Raw genomic sequence first — 19,097 nt, forward strand, 5'->3', positions numbered from 1 at the left:
GCACAGGAGGTCCTCAAGTTACAATAGAGTTCTGTTCCTAAGTCATGTAAACTGATTTTCGTCGTAGGTCAGAGCCTATGTAAGCATTTTCCATGGTAATTGCTTTCATTTTCTTTGATGCATTGCCATTAGGAAAGTCTACTTTACACTTGGGAGCCATAATGAAGAGCAACCCCCCCCCCAAGAAAAACACAAACAAAAGGGCAAATGAATAGTAATCAAAATGGCGCACAATCCTCGGTCTATGGTTGTACGATGACATGTTTCTTTTTAGTGCTTATCAACTAGTTCTTTGTATTATCATTATTATCTATATAAAAAAGGGGGTTCAGGGGCATACATTGCCAGTGTCGTAACCCTGAAACAGTGGACATCAAGACCATTGTAAACTGAGGACTCTGCATGGTATACATTTTGTTATGAAGACATTAAAGAATTATACAATGTTGTAAGGAGGGCAGCCTTTAGATTGAACAAGCTTTAATCAAAACCACATTCAGTTCTGGTGCTTCCTATTCCTCAATTAGTTAATAAAACTTCCTGTCACTTTTCATAGGAAATTATATACAGTGTACTACAGGTCTAAGACAATCCTTTTTATTTTGTCTTAAACATTCTGGCATTCATACAAGCCCTCTCCAACACCTATTTCACCTGAGCCGTCATCCATGGTTGTGTGAGTGAAAAGAAACTTCGTGCCTCATGCTCTGGAAGCGACATCTCTCGAACTGCCTTAGCCACACGTCGCCGAAGTCGAGGAATAAGTGGGTCGAGGAGGTCGTCTGTCGTTTGGCTGCCCCGCTCCTCCATCCACCACTCCTCACCTGCAGCCCCTCGCTCTCCCCCAGAACTGGCTGCAGAGACAACACTTAAGTGTAATTGGTCATCAAGTAAAGCTGGGAGTGAACTAAGAATATATGATTAATATCATGAACTTCCCGTATCAGAGAAGGCTAGAATGGTGCCCTCTTGTAGATCACTTTTTTAAGCAAGGAATTTAATGTAAGGGGAAATCAAATGATCAATTACCAACTTGTCTCTCTGACCAGAAAACTATGGCCACTAGATAGCCACCAGTAGTCCTCAGCTCCTTTAGAATTCTAAGGAAAGAAATGTTGGACAGCTGTCTGTGTTGTATGAGGCTGTTTCTATGTATCTGGCTAGTAAGGAGGCTAAGCACCAGCCTTCTGGGGTTTCATAGATTTTGGTGAAGGTGTTAATGAATTTTGGAGATCAGTGGTCAACATGTGATCCTCTTCAATATCTGACCAGTGGAATATTATGTATAGCTGGTGGCTGGTATATGAGAGGAGAAAACTGAGAGTGAATATCACAAAACACTAAGGTACTGAGGGTAGAAAAAGGGGAAAAATGTTTAAATTAGGTCTATTTTTTGAACATAAACTTCCCCTCTCAGTGCAGCCTTATGAATAAGATTTTAGATCAAGGAATCTAATGCACTAACTACAAACTTGATTGCTGCCAGGCGGGGCTTGAACTGCCTCCACTCATAATCTCCGCCACAAACAGTGATGGTCTAACCTGCTTGGCTAGCCTTAATGAAGTAAAAATTTTTCAGGGATTTGAAAGTAGATATTATAATGAATAGAGAAACAAAACAAGAAAGGAATACAGAACAATGGATGAAGAAAGACCATTGAAGCACTCAAAATGAACAGGAATGTCCATTAAAACATAGGTGGAGAAAGTTAAAATTAAAGTGGATATTGTGTGATATATGGGAGTACACTGCATATGGTTGGATAGAGCATTTGATATAAAGGGAGTGGATAGGGTGTGAAGTACAGTGATAAAAGAAAATATTATGTATAGCAAAAATCAATCAATCAATCTGATGCCACAGTTTGCTGCACCCCTCCCACCCAACCCCACACAGCAAAGAAGGGCAAAGAAAGGTGGAAAAGAAACTGGAGAGAGAGAAGACCGCATTAATATTTGGAAAATATAAGGATTAAATGGAGGATGGTGATGCAGAACTGAGGGACATAAGGGAAAAGGTATAGTTTTTTAAAGTGACATGGGGTAAAGAATGAAACTTACATGTGGCAAATATGTGTATTTAACTAATTGTATTTATCTAATGGTAGTATGCAGGAAAGGAGTAATGCTTGTTGGGTCCCGCCTGCTACTCTCCAATTTTATCATACCTAGCTTGAAACAGTGTGTTTGTGCCCACTCTAATATCAGGACAGGAAAGGCCTGTTGTTCCTCTAGTATGGTTAATCTTTGCAAGTCTGATTAAGGTAGTATGATGTCACCCCTCCCCCTACCTCTGCCTCTTAGGTCCAGCTGTGACCCATAGGCCCTCTTTAGCATCATTTCATTGGTCATCCCTGTGGCACTTCCACTAACGTCACTCCACACACTTGGGTCACGTTGCAAGAATCCTCGAAGTGCCGGTTGTTCCTTCCCATCAGGGCCACAGCGTAGTCGAGCGCGGAGTCGCTGGCCAAAGGTGGGTCGAGGTGCTGTGATTAGCCGCACACTGCTTCTGGAAGAAGGACGAGGTGCAGGGCGGCGATTTGAGAATGTGTAGGAAGTGCTGGGATACAAGGGGGATACCACTGGGTCTGTCAGTTTTTGAAGTGAAGTTGAAGTTACGAGTGAAAAGTAGTGACAGCCATACATTGAGGGACAACAAGGTTCTCTAAAGTTTAGGTTTTGACTTGAGTAACTAACAGTAGTTCATGACAAACAAGCAAGGAAGTTTTGTTCTACATGTAGGTAGTGAAGTTATCAGGAAATGCCAGTGTAAAAACATATAAAGGCAACAAATAACATTGAAATCATTCGGTTAAAATTTCTGTCAAAGGAATTTTTTATTTGAATTACAAAAGTATCATAAGTTAGATCAGTAATGAGAAACAGGCTTGATCTAAAATGAAAAACATACAATTCAAGAATGAATACAACTGACAAAGCATGCTCACATAAAATTGCAGGGTAGCTTTAGTGTTGAAAAGAATCCCTTTCTACTTTCTTCTCTCATCCCTCTTACTCTCTCCCCTTTCAGACAAATCACACCAAGTTTGAGTAACATGGACTCATCTATATTTTGGATGACTAAATCAACTGGCTACATCAAGAGTTTAGTGCAACAGAAATAACAGGCCTCATCCAAGAAGAATGTTGAAATCTGATATCCTTTGTGACAAAATTAGTTTCCTTACACATTGACTAGATTTCCATATAACAAGGCATTAAAGGAAGGCACAGCAGAAGTTGGTCTGATGTCACCAACTATATCAGTACTAGGATATAGTTTTCTGGACCCAAAAGTTTATATCAACAAAAACCTTAACATAATTAGACATACATTAGCAGCAGAAAACCCCTTCAATGCAATGGCATGTTTTATGGATTATGTTCTGGCTAAGGTTACCTCCCTTATGATGGGGAAGAACCCTGTTGATATATAGACAGATAGATTTTGGCTGTGGAGAAGCAGCTTTATACAGTTCAGAAGGTGCACTGCATTATGACAGTGGGCTTGATCAATCCAGATCCTTTTCTGATGAGAGTCTGCCTATCCCTGAGCTACATAAGTCATTTGCCCTTGGCCAAAACAAAATTTATACAGTATGACATCATATTGGAGGTGCCTGCCAAAATATATTTTGTGTTAAACACCAGGTGGTTTTAATAGCCTGTGGAAAGGGTAGGCTGTTCTAGTTTATGGGTTATTGATAGACTTCATTCAGGTCAGGGGGTGACTCTTGGCTGATAACAGCATGGTGTTTCCTACAATAAACTCTTTAAGGTTCACCACTGTATTGAAGGTGTTACAGGTGTTAAGTTCATTTATGAACAAACATCTCCCGCACCTGCAGGAGGGCTGCGCAGCTGGCTGATCTGAGATTGATCCCGAGGTCCTGCTTGGGTTGTTCTGTGCTGTGGACCCAAAGTGGCACCGAACTGTAGTGGCTGTCTTGAAGGCTGATCTATCATTCTTGTCAGGCCTGTAGTGGTAAATACATAAGGAAGTAAATTCAATAGATCAGAGTTGAAAGTGAAGCAGGGACACATGGTGTGTGACCATAGCAGAGAGAGAGAGAGAGAGAGAGAGAGAGAGAGAGAGAGAGAGAGAGAGAGAGAGAGAGAGAGAGAGAGAGAGAGTGAGAGAGAGTGAGAGAGTGAGTGAGTGAGTGAGTGAGTGAGTGAGTGAGTGAGTGAGTGAGTGAGTGAGTGAGTGAGTGAGTGAGTGAGTGAGTGAGTGAGTGAGTGAGTGAGTGAGTGAGTGAGTGTGAGAGTGAGAGTGAGAGTGAGAGTGAGTGAGTGAGTGAGTGAGTGAGTGTCAACAATCCAATCCAACCCTAACCATACAGATGTGATTCACTTATGAAATATGAGGTGTCTGTATACTGTAACAGAGAAAAATATCCAAAATGTTTGTTCAGTCTAGTGGTATAATTAAATGACACCAGTGTAACTGTAAGAAGGTACTCAGCCCCTGAACCCCTGTTCAGCTTACCTGAATAGGATGATGTAGAGCTTGGGGAAAAACAAAAGCACCAGGGTCACAATGGCACTCAGGGAAGTGCACACACACATACATATAATCTTATGGTCGCTGCCGAAGTATATTGGGAACCATGCCACCTAGGGAAGGGTTAGAAGTTTAAAATCAGGGTAAATAGGGGAGATGTGGGGCTAAGAAAATGTTCCACTAAATTTCTAATTTCTCTCTGACTAAATAATATGTGGTTGGTTTGAACTAATTCAGGAAATCCCAGGACTACAATGGTGCATTATAATAGATTGTGTTGCAACTAATAACTGAGAAAAAAACAATCTTGCTCTAATCATAACAAATTGTTCCCCACTAGAACACCACCTCTTCTTACCCAAATCACACAGGTCGTGTACATTGAAAATCCAATGAACTTGGCTTCATTGAAGTTCTCTGGGAGATTCCTAGTCTTGATGGCATAGATGGTGCACAGGACGATGAGTACAAAGACCCAGCTCATTGGAGCCATGATGCCTAGGGGTGTTGTGTTACAGATAAGAACCACCTGAAGAAGGAGAGACCAAATTATGAATTGAAAAATTATAACAAAAACACCTGAGTAATGATAATGATGACAATACTGATGATATGTTTATATTAAGATATAGACAAGAAATAATACAAACAATATATATGAACAATAGTTTAGCTATAAATATCACATGCCTCAGTTCATGTCACACTGAAGATTCACAACACATCACACTCCACTGCCCTCAGATGCATGCACTCCCAACAACATTATTTAGTTTCTTTTCTGAAATCTCTGGAAAAATTAGAGAACTGTTGCCACCAACTTTGTGAATGTGTTTTTCTAGTGCAACAGGTAAGACAATCAGTTGTACTTGTAACTGATACAGTCCTGGAATAATAATGCTATTTGTGGTGACTGTATCTACCTAGTTGTATTTTACGGGAAGGGGAGCTATGCTCGTGGTGTCCCGTCTTCATATCTCATTTTATCTAGACTGTTTTTAAATTTGTGTATCGTTTTTACACACACCACACTTTTATCTACCTTGTTCCAAACGTCTATTACTCTAAGGGGGAAGCTGTTCTTTTTCAGGTCTCTTCTATAACCGTCTTCCTTGATTTTCTTTCCATGTCCTCTTGTATCTCTACTCTCTCACTTTACTAGATCTTCTCTATCAATGTTTTCTATGCTTTTCACGATTGTATGAATAGTTATCAAGTCTCCTCTCTCTCTTTTTTGCTCTAATGTCAGTGGCTCAAGTTTTGCTAGTCTCTCCTCATATGATAGTTCTGAGAGTGTTGGTGCCAATTTTGTAATTGCTCTTTGTATTCTTTCAAGTTTTGTTATACATTATTTTGTACATGGTGACCACGTCATAGCTGCATACTCCAATCTTGGTCTTATCAAAGTGACTAGTATTTTCTTCACAATTTCTTCATCTAGGTATGTAAATGCCGATTTTTTTTTTTTTTTATCAAATTATATTTTTCTCCAACAATTTTGTTTATATATTTCTCAGGTGACATATTATTCATAATGATGACTCCCAGGTCCTTCTCATTTTCTACTTTTTTAATTTCTTCCTCTCCCAATTTATATGATCCCACTATTCTTTTTTTGCTTCTTCCAAATTCCATCATACTACACTTCTTAATATTGAATTCCATTTCCCACTTCCTACTCCATTCCATACTTTATTGAGATCAGTCTGTAGCGACTTACAATCTTCTTCAGTGTTCACTTTTTTCAACAGTTTTGGATTGTCCGTAAAGAAGCTCATATAACTTTCAATTCCTTTATCCATATCATTAATATATATAGCAAACATTATTGAGGCCAGAACTGTTCCTTGTGGAACTCCACTAATCACTTCATCCCAACTAGAGTGTTTGTCTCTTATCACCACTCTCATTTTTCTTTAATGCAAGAAGTCGTCTATTCACTTCAGCAGTTTGTCCTGTATTCCTCCAACAGTTTCTAATTTCTTAAGCAATTTCTTATGTGGCACCTTATCAAAAGCTTTTTTCCAGGTCTAGAAATGCACAATCAGCCCATCCATCTCTTTCTTGTATTACATCTATTAGCCTTGAATAGAAACACATTTAGTTTGTGACGCATGATCATCCTTGTCTAAATCCAAGCTGCCTTGGATTTAATTTTTTTTTTCCAAATGCCTTACCCATCTACTTTTGATAATTCTTTCACAAATTTTAGCTATCGTACCCTTAAGAGAGACCGGCCTATAGTTAGTAGGGTCTTCCTTGTTTCCCCCTTTATATATTGGTACTATATTTGCTCTTTCCCAATCTTCTGGAACTTTTCCTTCTTTCAATGAACTGCTTATTAGACTGTATTTTGTCTATTAGTTCGTTCCTGCATTCTCTCAAAATCCAGTTTGCCATTTCATCTGGTCCATGCGATTTTCTGACATCGAGATTACTAAAGTAATTCATTATTTCTTTCCTTGTTACTTCTTTCTCTTTCACAGGGGGAACTTTCTCCTCCCACTCGACATCTCTAAGTTGTATGTTCTCCCTCGTAAACACCGATTTAAAATGCTAGTTCATTTTACTGCCATTTCTATTTCCTCTGTGTATTCAACTCCTCCTTGTTTCTCTAATTCTTGTTTGTTTTTTAGTTTGTTGTTTACAAATCTGTAAAACAGTTTGGTTGATCTTTACATTTTTCTATGACATCTTTTTCGTATTTTCTCTTTTCTTCTCTGCATACTTGTACATATTGATTTCCAGAACTAGTATTAAGTTTCCATTTTTCAGATTTTTTGTCTTTTTTTAATTTTATCCAAGCTTTACCCCATTTGTCTTTTAACGCCCTACATCTTTTGTTGTACCAACACTTTGCATATCCTTTTTCTTGTTTTTGTCTTGGAACATACTTTTCCACTCCTTTATAATTTTTTGTCAAAATATTTCATTTTTCTATTGTTGTTTCCTCCTTGTGTATTCTTTCCCAGTCTCCTTTCTGAAAGAATTCTCTTATTTTATCAAAATTTGTTTTTCCATACCTCAATCTTCCCTTTCTACATTGTTCGTTTTTTTCAATGTATTTTTCCTCATTTAGTTCCAGTTCAACCAATATGTGGTCACTTTTACTTATTTGTGTCTTATATTCAATCTTGTCCACTGTTTCAGGTTCTGATGTGATTATTAGGTCCAGTCTCGATGGTTCTTCTTCATTTCTATACCTAGTATTCTCTTGTATCCATTGCGTCATTGTATGTTCTATAATCATATCCCCATAGGTCATCTCCAGCCTTCACTGCCATCTCTTCCCAACAGATTTTATTTTTTTACAATTAAAGTCACCCATTATAACTATTCCTCCTCCATCTGCCATTATCTTATTTAGCGTAACCTTTGTGTATTCTACCATATTTTTGTGTTCTCTCTCTTCTCATGAAGCCGTTTTAGGAGGCACACAAATTACCACAAACTTCCTGCTCTTCCTATACCTGTCCTCCACTTCCATCGTAATCATCTCTATTCTTTCCATATGTGACATTCCTCACATTCATATCCTTTTTAGTCAGGAACATAACTCCACCCACTTGTTTTACCTCTCTGTTTCTAATCCAATAATTATATGCACCATGTCCTACACTGTTGGGTGGTAATGGACCTTTCAATTTTGTCTCTACAATTCCCATTATGTCCGGTTCTTTTTTCCTACAGGTAATCATTCAGTTCGTTCAAGCCTGTTATTAAGTCGTCTATATTTGTTTAAGACACTTTTAATTTTCTGCTACTTCCATTGTTTTTTTTGTTTCCCTTCTAATTTTCTCTTCTGTGAAAATTTTTCTCACTTTCATATTCACTACTCTCCAATAGAATTTCTCTTTTTCTGACTCTGTTCTTTTCTTGTTATTTTCATTAGCTTCTAGTCTTTTTGTTTTCTCCTCATCTCTTTCCACTTTATTCATTTCTCTTTTTATCCATACCTGTTTATATAGATCACCTTTTGCTAGTTTCCTTGTTTTTGCTAAGATATTCTCTGCTGTCATTTGTGACCTGAATTTAAGCCTTAATTGGACTGGTCTTATCTGTATTGTATTTCTTTATTCTATATATTTCTTCAATTTATTTCCCTGTTTGTTTATCCTCTTGAACTACTTCTAATATCTTGTTTACTTTTTCCTTCTCTTTTACTCATGTAGTCCTATTTGGATTATGCTTCTCTTCCATCCCTAATATAATTATACATTTCTTTTTATCCGTTCTCTTACTATATTCTCCTTCTCCCTCATCACTTTAATAACTGTGTTCTTTGTTCTTTCATAAGGTGGTGTACTATATCTCTAAATTCAATTTTGTTGTTCTCTTGGACTTTTCTCCAACCATGTCCCTCTTTCGCTATGAACTCTTTATTTTCTTTATTCTTCTTTAATTCATTCTTATCCTTTACTTCTTTTAACTGTCTTTTTAATTATTCTATTTCTTTGTTTAATTTTTGGCTCTCCTTCTTTAGTTCTTCCAATTTATCAACTTATTCTGTAACCTGTGTAAGTTGACTTAATCTAACCTCCCACTGTTTGTTCATGTCTAGTTTTTCCTCTAGACTTGCTAATCGGGGGAGGTTGTCATCTCCTCCCTCATTAAATCCATGGAAATAATTATCTTCACCTTCCATTGCACTGCTCTTATCTATATTTCTAATTTTTACATTTTTACTAATGTCTTCGACTTCACCTCTATCGTCTTCGCATCGCGTTTTGACATTCCTTCTGACTTCCGGGACCCGTTCCTACCATTGCTAATTTCCTTCCATTTTTTCACTAATCCCTCCCTTTTCACCTTTTCTTTCACCTTCCCACTAAATCACGACCTTTCCCCTTCCCTACCAATACAACAAAGGTAATCCCCCGTCGTTGAGATCCACGAAATTTGAAGTTTTCCTGAAGTTCCAAACTTTACTGTCACTTCGACTGTCATGTGTATGTTTACCTAGTTGTATCTTACGGGAAGGGGAGCTATGCTCGTGGTGTCCCGTCTTTGTATCTCGCAGTGTCTAGTTTGCTCTTAAATTCGTGTATAGTTTTTGCACACACTATTGTTTCGTCCAGTTTGTTCCAGACATCCACCGCTCTGTGTGGATTTTTTTTTTTCAGATCTCTTTTATACCTCTCCTTTTTGAGTTTCTTCTTATGTCCCCTTGTATTTCTCTTATCGCAATTTAGTAAGTCCTCTTTATCAAGGACTTCCATGCCTTTCATGATTCTGTAGATGGTCAGCAGGTCACCTCTTTCTCTTCTTTCTTCCAGAGTCGGTAAATTCAGTTTTGATAATCTTCCCTCATATGACAGGTTTGAGTGTTGGGGCCATCTTCGTAGTTGCTCTCTGGATTCTTTCAATCTTCTTTATGTTCTTTTCGGTACTGAGTGACCAAAGTGTTGCAGTATGCTCCAGTCTAGGCCTTATCAGTGTGACTAGTAATTTTTTTTTTTTTTTTTTTTTTACAATTTCTTTGTCTAAATAGGTAAAAGCCACCTTTATTGATATTAGCAAGTTGTAAGATTCACCGACAATTTTGTTTATCTGTTTATTAGGGGATATATCATTTGAGATAATTACTCCCAGGTCTTTTTCAGATTCCATTTTCTTTACTTCCTTTGTTCCGATTTTATATCGTCCTAATATTCTTTTTTTTTTTTTTTTTTTTTTACTTTTTCCGAAATCCATTAATTTACATTTCTTGATGTTGAAGTCCACTTTCCTCTTCTGACTCCATTTGCAAACCTTGTTCAGGTTTCTCTGCAGTGACTCACAACCCGTTTCATTATTCACTTTCTTCATCGATTTAGCGTCGTCTACAAAGAAGCACATGTAACATTCCACATCTTCATCCATGTCATTTACATCTATTAGTCTTGAGTAGAAACAAATTAAATTTGTAGCACATGATCTTCCCTGTCTGAATCCAAATTGTCTTGAGTTTATTATATTGTCTACAGCCTTGTAAGGGAGACTGGTCTGTAATTATTTGCTTCTTTGTTTCCTCCTTTATATATTCATATTATTGGTACAATATTGGCATTTTTCAGTCTTTTGGCATTTTTCCTTCTTTGAGGGAGTAACTTGTTGTGCTGTATATTTTGTCCATTAGTATCCAATTTGCAATTCCTTCCGGGCCGTGCGATTTCCTACGTCAAAATTCGTTAACTGATTCATTATTTCTTTTTATGCTATTATTATTACCCTTATGTGGGGAGATCGCACTTCACTTCCTTCGTCCCAATGCTGTACTTTTTCTCTAGTGAAAACCGACTTGAAGTGATTGTTCATGACTTCAGCCATTTCTAGATCTTCTGTGTATTCTGTATTTCCGTGGCGTAGTTTCACCATTTCCTGTTTATTTTTAAGTTTACCATTCACATATCTATAGAATAGTTTGGATTGGTCTTTACATTTTTCTATGACTTTTCCGTAGTTTCTTTTTTCCTCTCTGCGCACTTTTACATATTCATTTCTATAGTTGATATATATTTGCCATTTTCCAGTTTTTTCTCAATCTTTTCCAAGCTTTATCTCTTCTATCTTTTGCCTCACTGCATTTTCCGTTGAACCAGCATTTAATGTACACCTTTTGTTTCTGTCTTGGTACATATTTATTTGCTCCATTATAGGTTTCCATCAAGATCATCCATTTTTCTTCACTTTAGTCTCTTCAATGTAGAATTTTTTCCAATTAGCATTTTGAAAGAATTTCTTAAGTTTCCCAAAGTCTGTTTTGTTGTACGAGGGTCGTTCCAAAAGTAATGCCTCCTATTTTCTTATTCCACCTGAAGGGATCCGAGGGGATTGCAAATTGCATTGTTATGATGATTGAACTTTTGCACTCATGACCTGAAAGTTTCATCTCTGTTGCAGATATTGATGGTGTGACACTAAGAAAGCAATCCCTGTCATGGACGTGCGTCAGAAGCAGAGATGCGTCATTGAATTCCTCCATGCAGAAAAAATTGAACCAATCAACATTCACCGGCGCCTGGTGAACGTTTACGAAGCCGATGCAGTTGATGTCAGCACAGTTAGGAGATGGGTTCATCGATTTCAGAGTGGCGACAGAGATGTGAGTGACAAAGTGCGCTCCGGACGCCCATGCACAGCCACCACCCCGGAAAACAAAGTGCGCCTCGATCAACTCATCCGCGCTGATCGGTGGATAACGGTGAATGAAACGCATGTAGAGTTGGATGTGGGCCAGAGAAAAGGGAAACATTCCATTTGCAACATGACAATGCCAGGCCACACACAATTTTGAAGACCACGGAATGTGTGACAAAGTTTGGCTGGACAGTGCTGTCTCGCCCAACATATAGTGCTGACCTGGCACTTTCAGACTTCCACTTGTTTGGGCCTCTGAAGGATGCATTACGTGGGCAGCATTTCCCCAACAACAGTGCCGTAATCGCAGCCGTGAAAAAAATGGACTGCCTCGGCAGGCGCTGACTTTTATGACCGAGGCATCAAGGCTCTCGTTCATCGCTGGCAAAAGTGCATTGAGAATGATGGTGACTACGTAGAAAAATAAATTCTGGAGCACAAAAGGTCGCTCGTTTTTATGGTGCCACTCCCGTCTTCGTAGCTCTACAACTTTTTGAGATAAAAATAGGAGGCATTACTTTTGGAACGACCCTCGTACATCAATTTTACTTTTCTGCACTTTTCATTTCTCTCCATATATATTTCTTCCTTTAATTCAGATTCTGTTATTATGTGGTCACTATTTCCAAATGGCGTCTTTTATTAAATTCAATCTACAATTTCATGTTCTGTATCTGGTATTTTCTTTTACCCATTGTGTCATTGTATGTTCTATAGTCATGTCAAGTAATACATTTTCCCATAGATCCTCTCCACCTTTCACGGTCATCTCTTCCCAACAGATTTCTTTGCAGTTAAAACCTCCCATATGTACCAGTTTATCACCATCCTTCAACATCTCGTTTAATGAATGAGCTCAAAATTTTCGTATTGTTTGTCTGGAGGTTCGCTTGTGTGTGTATTTACCTAGTTGTACCTTACGGGAAGGTAGCTACGTTCGTGGTGTTCCGTCTCTGTATCTCGCTATATCTAATTTGCTCTTAAATTCTTGTATTGTTTTTGCACACACTATTGTTTCGTCTAATATGTTCCTTACATCCATCACTCTGTGGAGATTTTTTTTTTTTTTTTTTTTTTTTTAGGTCTCTTCTATAACTGTCCTTTTTGAGTTTCCTTCCATGTCCTCTTGTGTTTCTCTTATTCCAATTTAGTAAGCCTTCTCTATCAAGGACTTCTATACCTCTCATAATTCTGTAGATGGTCAACAAGTCACCTCTTTCTCTTCTTTGTTCCAGAGTCGGTAATTCTAGTTTTGACAATCTCTCTTCATATGACAGTTTTGATAGTGTTGGGGCCATCTTCGTAGTTGTTCTCTGGTTTCTCTCAATTTTCTATATATTCTTTTTTAGTACCGGGTGGCCATAGTGTCGCTGCTTACTCCAATTTTGGCCTCATCAGTGTAACTAGTATTTTCTTTACCATTTCTTCATCCAAGTGTGTACAAGTCACTTTTATTGATCTTAGCAAGTTATAGGTTTCACCGACAATTTTGTTTATTTGTTTGTCAGGGGACATATCCTTTGTGTACTTTGTGATGATTACTCCAAGGTCTTTTTCAGATCCCACTATCTTTACTTCATTTGCACCAATTTTATATTGTCCTGATATTTTTTTTTTTTTCTAATACTTTTTTTCCAAATTCCATTATGCTACATATCTTAATGTTGAAGTTCACTTCCTACTTCTGACTCCATTCCCAAACCCTTTTCAGATCTCTCTGCAGCAAGTCACTACCCGTTTCAGTACTCACTTTCTTTAGCAGTTTTGTATCGTCTGCAAAGAAGCTCGTGTAACATTTCACACCCTTGTCCGTTCATGTCATTCACATAAGTAGCAAACATTATTGGAGCCAATACTGATCCTCGTGAAACTCCACTAATTACCTCTTCCTAATAAGAACTCTTACCTCTGAGCACTATCCTCATTTTTCTTCCATACAGAAAGTCCTCCATCCATTTCAGTAGTTTGCCTTGTATCCCTCCTATGGTTCCACTTCACTTTCTTTACTTCCTTTGCACCAATTTTATATTGTGTGTGTGTGTGTGTGTTTTACCTACTTGTATTTATCTAGTTGTGTTTTACTGGAAGGGGAGCTATGCTCGTGGTGTCACGTCTCTCATATCTCATATTATCAAGACAGTTTTAAAATTCGTGTATTGATTTTGCACACACTTTTTCGTCTAACTTGTTCCAAATGTCTATTACTCTATGGGGAAAGCTGTTCTTTTTCAGGTCCCTTCTATAACTGTCTTTCTTGATTTTCTTTCCGTGTCCTCTTGTATGTCTACTATCCCATTTTATTAGATCCTCTCTATCAATAGTTTCTATGCCTTTCATGATTCTATAAATAGTTATCAAGTCTCCTCTCTTCTTTGCTCTAATGTCTGTAGTTCAAGTTTTGTTAGTCTCTCTTCATATGATAGTTCTGAGAGTGTTGGTGCTAATTTTGTAATTGCTCTTTGTATTCTTTCAAGTTTTGTTATACATTTTTTTGTACTTGGTGACCACATCGTCGCTGCATATTCCAATCTTGGTCTTATCAAAGTAACTAGTATTTTCTTCACCATTTCTTCATCCAGGTATGTAAATGCCACTTTGATTGTTCTTATTAAATTATAAGTTTCTCCAAAAATTTTGTTTATATGTTTCTCAGGGGACATATTATTCATAATAATGACTCCCAGGTCCTTCTCATTTTCTACTTTTTTATTTCTTCTTCTCCCAATTTATATGATCCCACTATTCTTTTTTTGCTTCTTCCAAATTCCATTATACTACACTTCTTGATATTGAATTCCATCTCCCACTTCCTACTCCATTCCCATACTTTATTGAGATCACTCTGTAGCGACTCACAATCTTCTTCAGTGTTCACTTTTTTCAACAATTTTGCATCATCCGCAAAGAAGCTCATATAACTTTCAATTTCTTCATCCATATCATTAATATATATATATCAAACATTATTGGGGCCAAAACTGTTCCTTGTGGAACACCACTTATCACTTCATCCCAATTGGAGTGTTTGTCTCTTATCACCACTCTCTCATTTTTCTTTCATGCAAGAAGTCTTCCATCCACTTCTGTAGTCTGTCCTGTATTCCTCCTGCAGTTTCTAATTTCTCAAGCAACTTTTTGTGTGGCACCTTATCGAAAGTACAATCAGCCCATCCATCTCTTTCTTGTATTTCATCTATTAGTCTTGAATAGAAACACATTAAGTTTGTGACGCATGATCATCTTTGTCCAAATCCAAATTGCCTTGGATTTAGTACGTTTTTTTTTCTAAATGCTTTACCCATCTAGTTTTGATAATTCTTTCACAGGTTTTAGCTATCGTACTTGTAAGAGAGATCGGTCTATAGATAGTAGGGTCTTCCTTATTTCCCCCTTTATATATTGATACTATATATGATCTTTTCCAATGTTCTGGAAATTTCCCTCTTTCAATGAACTGTTTATTAGGCTATGTATTTTGTCTGTTAGTTCATTCCTGCATTCTCTCAAAATCCAATTTGCCATTTCATCCGGTCCATGCGATTTCCTGACATCGAGATTACTCAAGTGTTTCATTATTTAATTTCTTGATACTTCTATCTCTTTCATAGAGGGTACTCTCTCCTCCCATTCGATATCTCAAGGTTGTATGTTCTCCCTTGTAAACACCGATTAAAATGTTTATTCATAATTTTTGCCATTTCTGTTTCCTCTGTGTATTCGAGTCCTCCTTGTTGTAGTTTCTCTAATTCTTGTTTGCTTTTCAGTTTGTTGTTTACAAATCGATAAAATAGTTTTGGTTGATCTTTACATTTTTCTATGACATCTTTTTCGTATTTTATCTTTTCTTCTCTGCGCACTTGTACATATTCAATTATGTAACTAGTATACATTTTCTGTTTTTCAGAATTTTTGTCTTTTTTCCATTTTATCCAAGTTTTATCCCTTTTGTCTTTTAACTCCCTACATCTTTTGTTGTACCAGCACTTTACATATATTTTTTCTTGCTTTTGTCTTGGCACATACTTTTCCACTCCTTTATATATAGTTTGTCAAAATACTCCATTTCTCTTCTACTGCTGTTTCCTCCTTGTGTATTCTTTCCCAGTCAGCTTTTTGAAGTAATTCTTTTATTTTGTCAAAGTTTGTTTTTTCATACATCAATCTTCCCTTTCTATATTGCTCGTTTTTTTCATGTATTTTCATCATTTAGTTACAGTTCAACAAATATGTGGTCACTTTTCTTTATTTGTGTCTTATATTCAATCTTGTCCACTATTTCGGGTTCTGATGTGATTATTAGGTCCAGTCTCGATGGCTCTTCCTCTTTTTTATACTTAGTATTCTCTTGTCTCCATTGCGTCATTGTATGTTCAATAATCATATCAAGTAATTTATTTCCCCATAGGTCATCTCCACCTTTCATTGTCATCTCTTCCCAGCATATTTCTTTACAATTAAAGTCACCCATTATAATTATTCGTTCTCTATCTTCCATTATCTTACTTAGTGATATCCTGGTGTCTTCTAACATATTTTTGTGTTCTCTCTCTTCCCACGAAGCCGTCTTAGGAGGCACATAATATACTACAAACTTCCTGCTCTTCCCACCCTTGTCCTCCACTTCCATCGTAATCATCTCTATTCTTTCCATATGTGACATTCCTCACATTTATATCCTTCTTAGTCAGGAACATAACTCCATCCACTTGTTTTATCTCTCTGTTTCTAATCCAACAATTCTATGCACCATGTCCTACACTGTTGGGTGGTAACGGACCTTTCAATTTTGTCTCTACAATTACATTATGTCCGGTTCTTTTTCCTTCAGTTAATAATTCAGTTCATTCAAGCCTGTTATTAAGCCATCTATATTTGTGTAAGACACTTTTAATTTTCTGCTACTTCCATCGTGTTTTCTGTTTCCCTTCTGTTTTTCTCTGCTATGAACCATTTTCTCACTTTCATATTCACTATTCTCCAATAGAATTTCTCTTTTTCTGACTCTGTTCTGCTCTCGTTTTTTCCTTAGCTTCTAGTCTTTTTGTTTTCTCATCCTCTCTTTCCTCTTTATTAATTTATCTTTTTATCCATACCTGTTTAAATTGCTCACTGTCTGCTAGTTTCCCTGTTTTTGCTAAGATATTCTCTGCTGTCGTTTGTGACCTGAATTTAACCTTAATTGGTCTGGTCTTATCAGTATTGTATTTCCCGAGCCTATACATTTCTTCTATTTGTTTCCCTATTTCTGGTTCATCTTCTTGAACTACTTCTAATATACTATTTACTTTTTCCTTTTCCTCCTTTATTCTTGTAGTCCTATTTAGATTATACTTCTCTTCCATCCCTAATATAATTATACATTTCTTTTTATCTGCTAAGTCTCTTACTATATTCTCCTTCTCTCTCATCACTTTAATAACTGTGCCTTCAGTTTGTTCCTTCATCTGTTGTTTCACTATATCTCTAAATTCAATTTTGTTATTCTCCTGAACCTTTTTCCAACCACTTACTTCTTTTGTTATGGACTCTTTATTTTCTTTATTATTCCTCTTTAATTCCTCATTCTCTTCCTTTACTTCTCTTAACTGTCTTTTTAATTCTTCTACTTCTTTAGTTAGATTTTGATTCTCTTTTCTTAGTTCTTCCAGTTTATCAACTTTCTCTGCAACTAGAGTTAATTGGTCAAACCTAACCTTCCATTCTTCGTTCATTTTTTTTAGTTTCTCCTCTAGATTTACTAGTCGGGGGAGGTTGTCCCCTCCTCCCTCTTTAAATCCATAAAAGCAGTTATCATCTCTTTCCATTGAGCTGCTATTATCTATATTTCTGCTCTTCACACCTCTGCTTCCTTGTTGTTCGTCTGTATATTCTGCCCCCCGTTTGTTTACGCCTCTCCTAAGATCCTGGGCCCATTCGTCCCCTTCCTCATTTCCTTCCATTTTCCTCAGTAATCCTTCTCCTTCTCCTTTTTCTTCACCTTCCCACTACACCACGAGTTTTCCCCTTCTCTATTAATACAGCACAGGTACTTCCTTGTTGTGATCCTCGAAATTTGTAGTTTTCTCTGGAGTCCAAACTTCGTTGCCACCCCGACCGACGTCTATGTGTGTGTATGTGTGTGTGTATAGAGTAACACAATATTATGTATAGTGTAACAATTCCAAAAATGTTATCTTTATCGTAGCATGATTATGGCACCATGATTCCACAGTGTAAAGATACATATAGATATGATATCTAGCATAGTGCTGTGATCATTGCAGTAGTTGTTAGTGCTGTCAATTGTACATGTACAGTCTTCACTAACGCATGACTAAATTCTTGCCCTTACCTTGTTAGCTCTCGAATAGTCTTTGTCAACAAGTGCTGGCTGATGGATCAACATGCCTACAATAATCCCCAGTTCAATGCTGATAAGCAAAAGTGTGATCACAACCTGAAATGATGACATGATCATAGAGCTGTGGTAGTTGAAACTTAAGATAATTCTTTTTTATTTCATCAGTAATATTGTACAACAACGCAGGGTCATGGTAGTTGAAACTTAAGGACATTCTTCATTAGTTCATCAGTAACATTGTACAACAACACAGGGTCATTGAAAAAACAACAACAAGAAGCGACTGAAGGATGCTGAGAAATGCGATTTCCCGTGCAGCTGTTTAAGGTTGTTGGATACCCTAAAAGAGAAAATAATCCCATTAATAATAACAATAATATCTGTTGCTTCAAATTTCAAAGACTGGGAACCCACAGACCCACAGTAGCTGGCAATGGTCACTGAACCCTCATGTAGACTTCATGTAAGTCAGTTTCCATGTCATTACCTTAAAATAGTAGGAGGAGAGGATTAGTTGCAAGTTGTCAGGTGTCCTTGCATCAAAATGGGGAAAGAATATAGTTGAAGTTGATACAGATCTTGGGACCAGTCTGGAGACCGAATATCAACTAGTATGGGTGTTGGCCAGTTTTGAGGAAGGGTGTCAGGAGGACGATTCCACCTGATGTCCATCTTGTAGAACCACCACTTACAGTTACTCATCATTGATCTCTATTCCAATCAACAACCATAAAAAATTCATGGCTAAATCTGATCAATGAAGACAGAGAGACGTGACCCCCAACGAGCACTGTACATTATAATGCAAGGAGAAAATCATAATTAGGAGAAGACCTTGAGACCTACAGTGATGCGTGAAACGAACTCGAGATTTCCGAGCACTCACCTGTGCCGTAGCCGACATAAACCTGGGCTTGCTGGTGATGATCTTCTTGTTGCCGGCGAGGATCCGGGCGATGCGGTTGGTCTTCGTGAACAGCGACGCATAAATCATGGAGAAGGAGAGCCCGGGCATGATCCGCGTCAGGGAACAAGTGATCCTCGTGGGGCGTGCCACCAAGGGCAGCGTGGACCCATAGGCAATCATCATTCCGAAGAAGATGAGGTAAGAGAGTTCGCGGGTAGAGGCCT

At 37.6% G+C, this 19,097-nt stretch overlaps 1 protein-coding gene across 6 annotated transcripts in view; it reads right to left on the bottom strand.

Annotated features, from left to right (window-relative positions):
* The window catches only part of LOC143029169 (metabotropic glutamate receptor 1-like), a 552,309-nt gene that overhangs the window by 83,920 nt on the left and 449,292 nt on the right, over positions 1 to 19,097 (bottom strand). For 3 of the 6 annotated variants that reach the window (XR_012966800.1, XM_076191664.1, XM_076191660.1), the window contains exons 14-20: positions 18,853 to 19,095; positions 17,958 to 18,062; positions 4,866 to 5,036; positions 4,493 to 4,620; positions 3,846 to 3,980; positions 2,292 to 2,512; positions 655 to 854 (exon numbers count right to left, since the gene is read on the bottom strand). Coding sequence is in view for 5 of the 6 variants with exons in the window: in XM_076191664.1 (XP_076047779.1) it covers positions 655 to 854; positions 2,292 to 2,512; positions 3,846 to 3,980; positions 4,493 to 4,620; positions 4,866 to 5,036; positions 17,958 to 18,062; positions 18,853 to 19,095 (1,203 nt within the window). In the remaining variant the exon portion in view is untranslated. The remainder of the gene's footprint in view (positions 1 to 654; positions 855 to 2,291; positions 2,513 to 3,845; positions 3,981 to 4,492; positions 4,621 to 4,865; positions 5,037 to 17,957; positions 18,063 to 18,852; positions 19,096 to 19,097) is intronic. The other 3 variants (XM_076191662.1, XM_076191661.1, XM_076191663.1) reach the window with 3 other exon arrangements.

This window comes from Oratosquilla oratoria, chromosome 10, assembly GCF_046742065.1.
Source record: "Oratosquilla oratoria isolate Oo_2021 chromosome 10, ASM4674206v1, whole genome shotgun sequence".
Taxonomy (NCBI): Eukaryota; Metazoa; Arthropoda; class Malacostraca; order Stomatopoda; family Squillidae; genus Oratosquilla; species Oratosquilla oratoria.